At 41.0% G+C, this 13,727-nt stretch overlaps 1 protein-coding gene across 1 annotated transcript in view; it reads left to right on the forward strand.

Annotated features, from left to right (window-relative positions):
• Positions 1-8,458, forward strand: part of glra4a (glycine receptor, alpha 4a) — a 70,463-nt gene extending 62,005 nt beyond the window's left edge. The window contains exon 9 of the mRNA XM_080289575.1: positions 8,131-8,458. Coding sequence (XP_080145701.1) covers positions 8,131-8,229 — 99 coding nt within the window. The 3' untranslated portion in view covers positions 8,230-8,458. The remainder of the gene's footprint in view (positions 1-8,130) is intronic.
• The last annotated feature ends 5,269 nt before the right edge of the window (positions 8,459-13,727 follow it).

Consider the following 13,727-nt stretch of genomic DNA (forward strand, 5'->3'; position numbering starts at 1 on the left):
CAGATAAGCCAGCACTTCCTCTAAGTCTTGTTGCCTAGGAAACAAAAGGGGCCCGTTGAGGAGCCAAGAGTGAATAATTCTGTGAGGATGTAATTGAAGAGGAGGCAACGAGTCTATGGGGGCTGAAGCATGAAGGTGTGCATATATGAGTGTGTTTGCGTTTGCGTGAGCATGCATGATGCAGGAAGCTTGCGGTGGAGAAAAGGGACTCTGCTGTTTGAAGGAGATGCACCAGGATCAACACCAGTGATTCGAGCGTGCGAGCTCTTCTCTCACCTTTTTTTCTCATTGCTGTGAGCAGTCTCTGCAGGAGCTTCAAAAATAAACATCACATCTTTCTTTGTTAACTCTGTGAGCTTTGCAGCTGCACACTGTTTCAGTGAAAAACCCTCCACCGCGCTGAAATGTGAAAGACAAGACTCGGGAGGATTCGGTGGGTGATACCACCCCCTTTTATTTACTGTCCACTTCCTGCTGAGTTATAGTCTGTCCCATCCAGTTATCCAGTGTGTCACAGCGTGGGCTAAACCTTGCATTTTTTCATTGTTTGCCCGTGATGTATGGAAGTTAACTGCATAGATGAATGTCATAAAATGTCCTTATCTGTGGCTGTTTGTTCACCATTACCACAAAATCTTAAAGATTTTCCGTGGCATCATTGAGGTTTCCTCTTTTAAGTCAGCTTAAAGTAAACAGAGCATTACAAGTAAGGAGAGATGCACACAATAAATATAAAGAGATATTAAAAATTCCTTCCCATCATTAAACCTGCACCAATTAATAATTTAATTAATTAATGTAAAAATAATTAATCATATGGTTCAATTCCATTTTATTTATATAGCGCCAAATCACAACAACAGTTGCCTCACTGCGATTTATATTGTAGACCCTACAATAATACATACAAAGAAAAACCCAACAATCATATGACCCCCTGTGAGCAAGCACTTTGGTGACAGTGGGGAGGAAAAACTCCCTTTTAACAGGAAGAAACATCCGGCAGCACCAGGCTCAGGGAGGGGCGGGGCCATCTGCTGTGATTGGTTGGGGTGAGAGAAGGAAGACAGGATAAAGACAAGCTGAGGAAGAGAGACAGAGATTGGTTGAATGTCAAATTTACTCTTTGTTTTTTAAGTTTCACATCTTGTCGTTTCGTTTACACACCTCGTACGTCACATACTCACCTGATCCTCACCTGATCCTCACCTGATCCTCACCTGCCACAGGTTTTGCTCCCAGCATTCCTTTTACATATGCATCCTTGTTTTCCTTGTTTCTATATGGGGAAATTGTCATTTCACTTTCCTGCAGTTTGCTGGGTTTGCAAACTACTCTCATTCTTTTCTTCTCTTTTTCAGTCCTTAGATTATCATGCCATATTTAATTAAACTTAAAACTAGTGATTAAACTCAGAATATAATGAGTAGGGTCTTTTTTTTCCACAGGAAAGCGTGCAGGTTTTAGGCGTTTCCACATTGGCTTCATTTTTAGATCTTGAAGTTGCATCCATCTTTTATACGTAGTCTGTGATTCCAAATAAAGATTTTCTTTGTCTCTGTTTCCGTGTTCAGACTTTACAGCCATTCTACTGCCTTGGTTATCTTTCAGTGCTTTTTTTCTATAGCAGCAAAGTAGATTGTTTAGCAGCTTAGAGGAGAGAGCTAAAAGAAAAGGACTGCTAGACAAGTAGACGCTGTCAAATGGCCAAAAACACAACCACAAATTAGTGTAAAGTGCAAGTTTACTTTACTTCATGTATCGTTGATGACAATAGCAATGTTAAAAAGACTGCTCTTTAAATTTACTTTTATAAAGAGCATTCGATTTCAAGAGTTTGGGGGCTTAAAACAGAAGGTGGCCTCACTGGTATTCATAAGACACACAAGAAGGAGCAGTCGACGACATGATCTAACATCATGTTATTTCTCTACACCCTCTCCAGGTAAAAATTTGTGCACTCATTCCTGGTTCTCCAGTATAAAAAACTTTGTCATAGCTTCTTATCATGAAAGTAATACTCTGAGATTTCTGTCTCACCCAAAAACAGACTGTTCATGAGAGGATTACCCTTTATCTGCCCTTTTCTGTTTTGTCAAAGCAAAGAGGGAAAATTCAGTTTTGTGATGTTGTAGATTAGAAAGTGTGTTGAATCGTAGCAGGCTGATTTATTCGAGCTCAAACAATGCCCAGGCGTCTGTACATGTCAGTTTTATTTTGCCTGTTTTAAGTAGTTTTATCACATTAGATGAATTCAGAACGCCCTGTTAAAATTGCCTTCTAATCTACAAAACCGACTGGAAAAGAAAAATCACAAATTCAGGCAGAAAAATTCTGAGCGTAATAGCAGTCACAACCTTTAGTCTCTGTCAGATAATTAAAGAGCCGTGAACAGGCTTTGTTTTAACCTATCAATCCCTCATTAGCATTTAATATAAAAAGAACTAAGCACTGAAGTTTTAGCATCTTCAAGCATACAGAAAACCATCCTAATAGGTTAAAATCTCATTTGAATCCAATTATGCCTTTGCCATTTGATTCAAGTGTTGCAAAGCTTACCAGCCAAGTGCAACGGGAGTAATGAGCTAAAACCTTCATTTTCACAGTCTGTAAACAATAGGGGGGATGAGAGGACATGGTTGTGGAATTGCAATCATGGGATCTCCTGAATGCACAGTGATGGTGAACTTGCCTTGTTACCATGGTGATCCTGTTCATAAAATTTTAATTCCTGCATCACACTGACCATGCTTTCCCTCTAAAACAAATCATAGTGGGGGCCATGTTTTCTGGCTTACTACGCTATTTTAGTCCATTAAGATCACTTGTGTTGTTTTGCTGTCAGAAACAAAGTTTCTAGTTTAACTAACAGAGAAATACGACTTTTTTGATAACCTTTTTTGTGGCTCTACCGCACCGTGCATGACCAGGTGGAATAATATGACTTGATAACCTGCTTCCTTCAGGCTATTGCTTATTTCCATCACCAAATAGAGCGATATGACAATACATTTCTGTGATAACAGAGAAGCAGAATGGTGCGCGTGACATTATTTGTTTTGTTCTCCAAGCAAAGAGAATAAAAGATGTGCTCCAGGCTCCAAACTCACCCAGAGAAATCAATTTTCAGGTTCATGGTTACCTGAGACATATTGAACTTCTATACAGAATAATTTCTTCAGGTAACACAAAAGCAGTGTCTCAAAGAAAACACAAGCTGAATCTTTCAGACTCAGATGAAAAATTAAACAGAAAGTGCAGGTCAAAAAGCTTGAAAGTGATTTTACACTTTCAGACTACTGTATGCCTGGAGTACATTAAAACTTTAAGGGCTTAGTCCAATATACTAGTGTAAGCTTTCAAGCTGCAAACTGCTTGGTTCATGGTTAGTCTGGCATCTGAAATCTAATGGTGCATTTATGGCATCACGGTTTATTAATATGTGAAAGGTCAAGTTTGCATCCGTCACACAGATGCTACATTTCAACAACGAAAAACGCTTTAGAAATGGTCAAAAGGTTGACTTTATTTTCACTTTAAGCATTGCATAAAGTGTCCAGAGCTGCTGTTGTACATCTACCTTGCAATCACAAATAACCTGCGGAGTTTATTGAGTCTATAAGCCAGAAAACACCCAAACAAAGGTCACTCAGTCTGGAACTTACACAGCAAAATCAGTGAAGTAAAGCACAATGAGTGGCAGTGATGGAGGACTAAAAAAACTGCTTGCAGCTATTCATGCAGTGGCTGAGAAACAAAAACAGCTCACTCTGGAATAACACCTTTTGACATGACTGCTTTATAAATGTGTTTTTCTGTAAGTGCTAATGAACTCCATGTCAAACTAAAAAATGTGCTACATTTCACAATATTTTTTTATAGGTCTCATTAGTCGCCAAATAACAAAAGTTTGTATCATTTTACATATCGGTCATGCTGGATCCTTTCTGTGTGAAGCTTGCAAGCTTCTCTCTGTGCCTGTCTGAGTTCTCTCTGGATACTTTATTATAAACTGCCCATGTCTGCGGATATGAGTTGTAGGTGTTAGTGTGTGGTTGTCTAGCTGTGTTAGGCTTGCAATAGACTGACGACTTGGGTGTGCTCTGCCTCTCACTCTGCGCCAGCTGGCATTCACTCTTTGCCACAACCCTGAATTGCATAAGTGATTAAGACAATGTATGAATCCATGTATGTATAGACAAACTGGCAAGATAAAGTCAAATGAAAGGATCACAAAGGTTAATACATTCCCCCTTTAAAGGACGACATGAATGTTTTTAGCCTCCCAAAATGTCACTAAAACTATAGTATACTTTTTAAGACATTTCAACCAAAACTCCAGTCGTCAACATCAAGATACGATTCTGTGAAACAAAGTAAGGTTAACCACGTTTATCGGCCAGGAACCTTTCGCTTCATGTTTACATTTGGGGTCAATTTTTTGAGGAGGGCTACTGCTAAAAAATGATTATTTCAAAACATCAGGAAGAAAAACAATTTGCAAGAATACACATAAGAGGGCAAATAGCACGGAGAGTGTGTGAGGAGGGTAAACAAGTTATGGCAACAAAGGTTCTTTTTGATTCAAATATCAATTTCCCTGAGCCTGGTTCTTCCTGTTAAAAGGGAGTTTTTCTTTCCTACTATCACCAAGTAAAATTCCTCCTCATGTGAGGGATTGAACTAGATCACACTGCCCAACCTCCAACATCAACAGCTTCCCATTGCAATACAATGTATACTTTAATCTGACTGGTCCTGCATACGATTTAAAATGTTCCTGTGTGGATTGCAGGGACATCAAGTGGCAACCATAAGCAGTCAGTCCATCTAGTAAATGCTGCTGCTGCTAGATAGAAAGTCAGATGATCATCAGAGTATTTAAGGTTCATTATCTGAGCACGATAACATCAGGGATAAATTTTCAAGGCCATCCTTTCAGTAGCTGTCTAGACATCTCTTTCTGGAACGGAAGGGTACATCATCCAAGTCACATTGCAAAAAATCGATCACTTCTCAGTCAATACAAAAATTAAAACAAAGGTACTCAGTATTGACTTCAATGCCCCTGCAATTATTTGGTTTGCCTCTAATTGCTAAATTAGGTGAAGGGACTTAGACCGTACTGTTCCAGGTAAGAATTAACTGGAAAACCGAAAACAATATTTTCACCAGAGTTGTGGCAATACACAACTGTCCCTTTGACTTAAATAGACACAGACATGAAAAGTGCCGCAGAATAAGACTTAAACAGAGGCCAATTAGACAGCCTCAAAACTATTAGAGTTAATGTCCCAGACACTAAGCAGAGCAAATCACTGATTTCATCAGAAAATGTACTGCCTGTCTATTTCTTTTGGCTTTTGCAATACACTTTGTTTACCAGCAAGACTACACAACAGACTATTCTATCTAATTACTGTAAAAAATGTGCATCGTCAGGAATCCTAAAGGTAGGATTATCCCTGGCAGGTAATCAGTGTTTCTGTAAGAGCAACTGAAGCAAAGGGCAGCCTTTGTGTGCTCCCTGTCTTTTTAAAGTCTACAAACTGAATTTTGTATTGATTCTACTATTAAAATTGATTTTCTCAATATATACTGAAGTGCCTTCCACAGAGATGTTCTAACTATCTCCACTGGAGTAGCCTCTTATTAGTAATAATATTTCAGATGTAATCATTAGGAGAGTAATACTGAACAACATCCTCGCATTGGCAAAAGAGCAGAATCATAATGTGGTACATAATACTGAGAGCTGTTGTTTATTGCAGAGTCTAGGTGTGAGAAGAGAAAATATTTCAGGTTCTCTTCCCTCAAGGAAAAACATCCAATCTTGAAAAAGTAAAATATATTTGAGAGTCCCAAACTAGACAAACAAGACACTTCTTTCAGTTCAACCCTTTAGCTGTAAAGCAGTGAATAATTTATTATTGAGGTTTTTTTAAGTACCTATGCCTCCGAAACTGATCTGCACAAAAATAGAAAATGAAATACATGACACTTTGAAATCAAAGTCAAAATCATGTTTAATGTCAAATAATTGCTCAGAGAAAGACTGAACATTAGTAAGGAGTGAAAAACTGTGTAATGAGCTATTTAAGGAATGCATGTCATCGCTTCACATTCCTCTAGACATCTTAATCTGCTGGAATACAGAACATGCAGTTACATGGTCCCTTGCTGAGAGAGATTTAATCCGATTCCTGAAGGACCAAGAAATCCATCTTTGCTCTGAGTGCTTACATCTGTGACTTTATGGGAAAAGGAAATGAAATATTCCTGATGCCATCTCATGACTACAACATACTGAGTGAGTGGATTTAACCATACAGGAGATGGAGATATATATATATATATATATATATATATATATATATATATATATATATATATATATATATATATATATATATCTGACATAATGACTTCCTAATTGCATTTTCACTTGTAATAATGGTAATAATGAAGCACTGAATTACTGAATTATATTGAGAATCTAATTAAAGATATCATCTACAATTCAGCTGGATAACCATACAACTTAGTGGTTCATTCTTTCTAATCACATGGTAATTATAGATATCCTAAATTTAAAAAAATAACTAAATATTAAAGTATAGCCAACATCCCCCAATTTTCTTTAGTTAGAAATGTTTGAAATCCAGGGATTGACCCATCAAACTCCAAATAGTAGTAGATGACCTGCTCTACCTCCTGAGCTGAAACTTAGAACACATGGTATTCCCAGGCCCATCCACGTTTTAACCAAGCCCAACCCTGCTAAGCTTCCGAGATCATGCATGCACAGGGTGGTATGGTTGTAAACTAACAAAGTATTAAAGAGTTATAGTTAGCTGAGTGTCTCCACCATCAGCCATGTGCAGTCTTAAAATGGGGGAGAGGAGCTTTCCTTCAGTTGGATGAAGAAATAAAGGCAGGAAATACAAAAAAACACAAAAACCAATCAAAAACAGAAGATTTCAACCAAACATATGAAGCACTCTGCTAGTGAGAGGACAACTACGTCAAAGAGTCTAGTTTGACAAACAGATGGCTCATAGGTCCTCAACTGGCAGCTTTATTCCAATAAGGACAAATCATTTGGAAGAAAAATACAATTTATTGCGAAATTGAAACATTGGGAAGCAATCATAGGGTAAAATCCTAGATAAAGGCAGGATAGTTACAGACCCCCTGGAGTGTAGAAACTGGTGGAACAGAGTCAGCAGATGGCTGATGGAGACTTTGAATGAGATGCCCTGGGCAACCCGGATGAGGTGGAGATGGGGAGGAGAAGAGCTCCACAACAAAGTGCCTGAAAGGGAGAGTGACAGATCTCAATGAATTTGAAGGAAAGGGAGTGGAGGCTGACTGGCTCCAAAAATGTATGACAAAGGATTGTGTGACAAGAGCAGTGACATTGAAACTACAACGGAGGTAAATTTAACAGGGAGAGAAAATCGAAGTGCCAAAGAAAACAGTGATGCAGAAATAGCAAATAACATCAAAATGAACAGATACATAATGTGAGAACAGATTTTCCTAACCATCTAATTCTCAGTCATAATGAGCTGTTATGAAAACAGCTTAAACTTGTGGTAAAAACAGAAGCATCTGATCAGGATGTCTTCCCAGCACCAACTATGAGGTGGCATCTCCCACCAGAAGAAAGCCCTAGGATAGAAGCAGGACACCCCAGAGAGATTAAATCTTGCAGATGACATGCAAATGCCTTGGTGTCCTCCTGGAAGAGCTGGCCCAGGAGACAGAGGTCTGGGCATCTCTGCTCTGCAAAGGTCCAAATGGAAGATCATCTGACAAAACGCTTAACTAACAACTTAATCTCTGTGGGGTATTAAATCCATTTTTAAGCTATTTTTATATGTGTTTGATTAATAAAATATGGGTTTTCCATCAAGTCTAGGTAACATAGACTACTTGCATATAGTTAGGGCTAGACCAGGTGACCCTGAATCCTCCCTTAGTTATGCTGCAATAGACGTAGGCTGCCGGGGATTCCCATGATGCATTGCGTTTTTCCTTTCCAGTCACCTTTCTCACTCACTATATGTTAACAGACCTCTCTGCATTGAATCATATCTGTTATTAACCTCTGTCTCTCTTCCACAGCATGTCTTTATCCTGTCTTCCTTCTCTCACCCCAACCGGCCGCAGCAGATGGCCCCGCCCCTCCCTGAGCCTGGTTCTGCCGGAGGTTTCTTCCTGTGAAAAGGGAGTTTTTCCTTCCCACTGTCGCCAAAGTGCTTGCTCACAGGGGGTCATATGATTGTTGGGTTTTCCTCTGTATCTATGAAGCGCCTTGAGGCGACTTTTGTTGTGATTTGGCGCTATATAAATAAAATTGAATTGAATTGAACTTGTCACACGCCATGAGAGCTCCGAATGAAAGCAGCTCTACAAACAACAAAAAACCAAAATAAATCCTCTGATCATTAAACACGCTGGGTTTTACACTTAATATAATCTTTACTTCATTAACAAAAACGTTTGCACAAGTGATTTGAATTTAACTAACATAACCAAGCTGAAAAATGCACTCAATACATTGACTCATTTACGGGTCATGAGTTTGCCCCTAAAGGTTATTACCAGAGACCGTTTCAGACACACCCCGTCCAACAAGGACCTAATTAAAGTAGCCACATCAGCACATGTAGGCTCTTTCCCTTGTGACACTGGCATAAACAACTTAAGCACCTAATTACACAACAACAGATGATTCCCCAGTGAGGATATGTGAGCCATAGAGTGTTAGTCGTCGTATTTAAGGAAGCACAACTTTCTGATGGCATTTACTTGCACTGCTACCTGTCCCCATAGAGATCAATACAGTAATGAAGCTCAGTGGTGAGGAGGCACACCGTAACACAGCTTTGCCTTTTATTTTATCACCCTACACTTCATAACAAAGTTGCCAACATAAGTCAGCCATGACAGTCATTTCAATTATATGACAGTGGGGAAGAAAGAAACATGATGGATTGGTGTCAAAGCTCCGGGGAGCCATATATACCAGACAGCAAGCACGGGCTGCCCATATGTCAACAACCTCCATTAACCACTGTAAAGACAGAGGCATGCTCCTCTTTTATGCGCTCCTGTGAAAAAACAATGGTTTCCATCACAACCGGGGGCGACATCCCATTTTTACAAGAAGAAAACTGTGTATTCAGATGAGCTGGATTGGCCCATCCATCAGCTGGGAGGGGAGTCAAATTGAAATCTGACATTTAGAGCCCCAACGCCTTTGCTCACTGGCTCTGATATGAACTATAGCATGTGACAAATTGTTTGTATCAGGCCTGTCCCAGGGTGAAGCCTCTGATAATGTTTAGGGTTGAAATAGGCACCCTTGACATTTCGCTGAAAGGTCATGTTTTGTGTTCATTAATGCTCCCTTTTTACATGCACCCACCGGTGGAGGGGGGAGCAGGGGGGTGATATTATTGTCATAATCTGGGTGCGTGCCAACTCAGGGATGCGTCATTTGTTTTGACTCCTCTCAATATCAGAATGCAAGGAGTCATGAGCAACAAAGACGGAGTGTCAGCAGCAGGATCACAGGGGGGTTTTACACAGGCAGTCTGCTGATTCAAATTATGTCACCTCTCCTTTGCAACTACCCCAAAACAACTGATCTGACAGCCAAATAAACCAGTAGCAGCTGTCCCTTAAATTTCTCCAAAAGAGCAAAGTAGCACATTTAATGCAAGACTCATCGCTGTCTCTGCGTGTGTGAGACGATTTCACAAATAAAAACATCCAGGATTATTAATTCTGCACCAGGGTGTCCGTTTACCTCTAAATTAAGAAAGCTATCTGTAATTCATTTTGTGTCAGCGGCAGACAAATTAGTGTCTCGCATCCATAGCTAATACACAGTTTGAAGCAACATCAATATGTACAAAGTCTGCGTTATTGCTGATGCTGTGCGAGGCATTTTTGATTAGGCGGGCTCCTCAGGGTAAATTGGTCCTTTTCTTCTTTTGTTCTTAGTGTCTGATGGAAAGAAAATGCAAGTATCAGGTGAAGGGTTTTCATTTACATTTGAGTACCTCCTATATTAAAACATGGCTTTAGTTTGGGCACAGGGTGATGGTTCCCTAGATTAATCTACTTACCCTTTACTTCCCAAATAAAAAAAAAAGAAAAAAAGAAAAGAAAAGTGTATGTATGTAGGAAGACCTGAAAGACTGAGTTACCTGAACTAGACCTCCAAGGTTTACATAGCAACTAATTTTGATCACTATCCAGTGAAATTCTTTTATCAAATTAGATGATTAGATTGTTTTAACTGACAATTAAGTTAAGACAGCTACTTGAATCATTAAACTAAATAAGCTATTTAGGATGACACCAGAAGAAATTAAAGTCTGAAATTAAGGCTGTTTCTCTCAGGAGTTGACAATGAGGTCCAAAAGTCTGAGATCACTTTGAAATATACTTCTCTTTTTCATCAGCTTCAAATTTAGAACACACTGTTCTGAAAATCCTATCTAGGTAAAAAATAATGTCTTTGTATAGTGTACAGTGAGCTGACATGGATAACATAATGTTACCGAAAAGCCCGGTGTTCCTATAATAATTTTTTAGTCTTCAGGTAACCCTATAATGGTTCAGTGGGACTGAGCTCTGTTGGCAGTGAGCACTCCTTGATGCTTTTTGGTCTTTAAGTATTCTTGCAAAGCTTTGGAGGAATCCTTTGGCCTCGGTATAACTCCTTCTCCAAAAAGATGCAAAGGAGAAAACATGCTATATCTCTGGAGGGCAGAGATGGGCAGTACTGTAATCTGATTACTTTTTCCGAGTAACGAGTAAAGTAAGGGATTACTATTGCAAAAACGGTAATTAGATTACCGTTACTTTCCCGTAGGAACGCTGCGTTACTAAAACCTTTTGCGAGAATGTCTCACGACAGTGACGTAAGCGAGTGCGCCGTTAGTGACAACAGCTGTGTGCAGATCAACAATGGATCACAGATCGATTGTGGGAGAGAGTATGAGTGTGCAGCGTTTAAAGTATGGAAGTACTGACCTTACTTTGAGTTCGATTCCATAAAAAGTGACAAAAACATTAGTGTCCGCTGTGCGTGGGAAGAAAACTTCTTTTTACAGCGAAAAAACCCCCTAAACTTCCAACAAGCTCCGAGAGAGAAACTCGCGGATTCTTCCACTGACCGCGGCACACCTGCACCAGGGTAAACCTCCGCCTACCGCAGTCCTGCTTTACAGGTGAAAATAGAGCAACAGGACCGCTGAGTCTTTGACTTTATTTATGTTCTGCTGTGTTTTACTTGCATCTATTTGAAAGACTGAGTGTAAACACAAAAAATATTTTATTTTATGTGCTGGAATGTGCAGAAAATAGGTTTAAATGTTAAACTAATTTATTCAACTCAGAGAATGTTGCATATAATTAAATTTTTGCTTGATGCATAAAGTTAAAAGGTTAAAACTGATAAAACAAGTTTTAAAAACATGCTTTTCCATTTGATTACATTTTGTATGATGGATTATGCAGAAAAAGTAGAATTGGGCTGAAAGATCTATCACTTTATCACCTATTCAGGTTGTAAATCGTGTTTTTAAAAAGTAACTAAGTAACTAAGTAATTAATTACTTTTGAAAATAAGTAGGGCTGTCTTGGTTGACACGTCTCTGCAATGTTGCGTGGAGATCAGGGGCAGTACCTGTGGACTGGCAGACCGGGGTGGTGGTCCCCATCTTCAAGAAGGGGGACCGGAGGGTGTGTTCCAACTACAGGGGGATCACACTCCTCAGCCTCCCCGGGAAAGTCTATGCCAGGGTGCTGGAGAGGAGGGTTCGTCCGCTAGTCGAACCTCGGATACAGGAGGAACAATGCGGTTTTCGTCCTGGTCGCGGAACACTGGACCAGCTCTTTGTCCTCTCGAGGATACTTGAGGGTGCATGGGAGTTTGCCCAACCAGTCTACATGTGTTTTGTGGACCTGGAGAAGGCATTCGACTGTGTCCCTCGGGGCGTCCTGTGGGAGGTGTTGCGCGAGTATGGGGTGTCTGGCCCATTGCTACGGGCCATTCAATCCCTATACAACCGTTGCAAGAGCTTGGTTCGCATTGCCGGCAATAAGTCGGACTCGTTCCCGGTGGGTGATGGGCTCCGCCAGGGCTGCCCTTTGCCTCCGGTTCTGTTCATAATTTTTATGGACAGGATTTCTAGGCGCAGCCAAGTGGCGGAGGGCTTTCGCTTTGGTGGCCTCAGAATCTCATCTCTGATTTTTGCGGATGATGTGGTTCTGTTGGCTTCATCGGGTGAGGGCCTCCAGCTCGCACTGGAACGGTTCGCAGCCGAGTGTAACGCAGCGGGAATGAGGATCAGCACCTCCAAATCTGAGGCCATGGTTCTCAGCCGGAAAAGGGTGGAGTGCCCACTCCGGGTCGGGGATGAGTTCCTGCCCCAAGTGGAGGAGTTCAAGTATCTCGGGGTCTTGTTCGCGAGTGATGGGAGAAGGGAGCTGGAGATCGACAGACGGATTGGGGCTGCGGCTGCAGTAATGCGGACGCTGCACCGGTCCGTCGTGGTGAAGAGGGAGCTGAGTGTAAAAGCGAAGCTCTCAATTTACCGGTCGATCTACGTCCCTACCCTCACCTATGGCCACGAGCTGTGGGTAGTGACCGAAAGAACGAGATCGCGGATACAAGCGGCGGAAATGAGCTTCCTCCGAAGGGTGGCTGGCCTCTCCCTTAGAGATAGGGTGAGAAGTTCGGCCATCCGGGAGGGGCTCAGAGTAGAGCAGCTGCTGCTCCACATCGAAAGGAGCCAGCTGAGGTGGTTCGGGCATCTGGCAAGGATGCCCCCTGGGCGCCTCCTGGGCGAGGTGTTCCAGGCATATCCCACCGGGAGGAGGCCCCGGGGCAGACCCAGGACACGCTGGAGAGATTATATCTCTCGGCTGGCCTGGGAACGCCTTGGTATTCCCCCGGACAAGCTGGAGGAGGTGGCTGGGGAGAGGGAGGTCTGGACCTCTTTGCTTAGGCTGCTACCCCCGCGACCCGACCTCGGATAAGCGGATGAAGATGGATGGATGGATGGATGAAAATAAGTAATCAGTAAAGTAACGGGATTACTTTTTTGGGGAAGTAATCAGTAATTAGTTACTGATTACTTTTTTCAAGTAACTTGACCAACACTGCTGGAGGGTTGCTTCTACTTAGATGCAGCACCACTGTTTTGACATGGTGGAGTCAAAGCAGTGGATACTTTCACTCTGGGGGTTAATACTCATTCACTTACTACTTATTCCCACTGCAATGTGCACAGGTGTACCTGATGCTACAAGGTAATTTACTCGAATATGTTTCTTTAAGGATCAAATCCACTCGATCTTAAGTGGACTGAAAACTATCAACCTCAAAGTAATAAAACTTTAAATAAAAAAATTCTTTCCATGCAGGACAGTAATGATGATAGGAGTTAACTGCGATTTTTAAAAATGGCAATGTGCTCTACTACATTAAATTACCCACATGCATTTATCTCTGTTAAAGCATACTGATGGAAACTGAAATTCTGTCCTACGCAATGCATACTTTAATGCGGGACTCAGACAGGCATTTTAAATGAGAGATGGAAGCTTATTTTTAAAAGCTTTTGTTGGAGACAAAAGCGGTGTAAACAGTGTTAGGGTGGAAAATTACTACAATAGAGTGTTTTCATACCCAATTTAGT

Source organism: Astatotilapia calliptera, chromosome 2, assembly GCF_964374335.1.
Source record: "Astatotilapia calliptera chromosome 2, fAstCal68.1, whole genome shotgun sequence".
Classification (NCBI taxonomy): Eukaryota; Metazoa; Chordata; class Actinopteri; order Cichliformes; family Cichlidae; genus Astatotilapia; species Astatotilapia calliptera.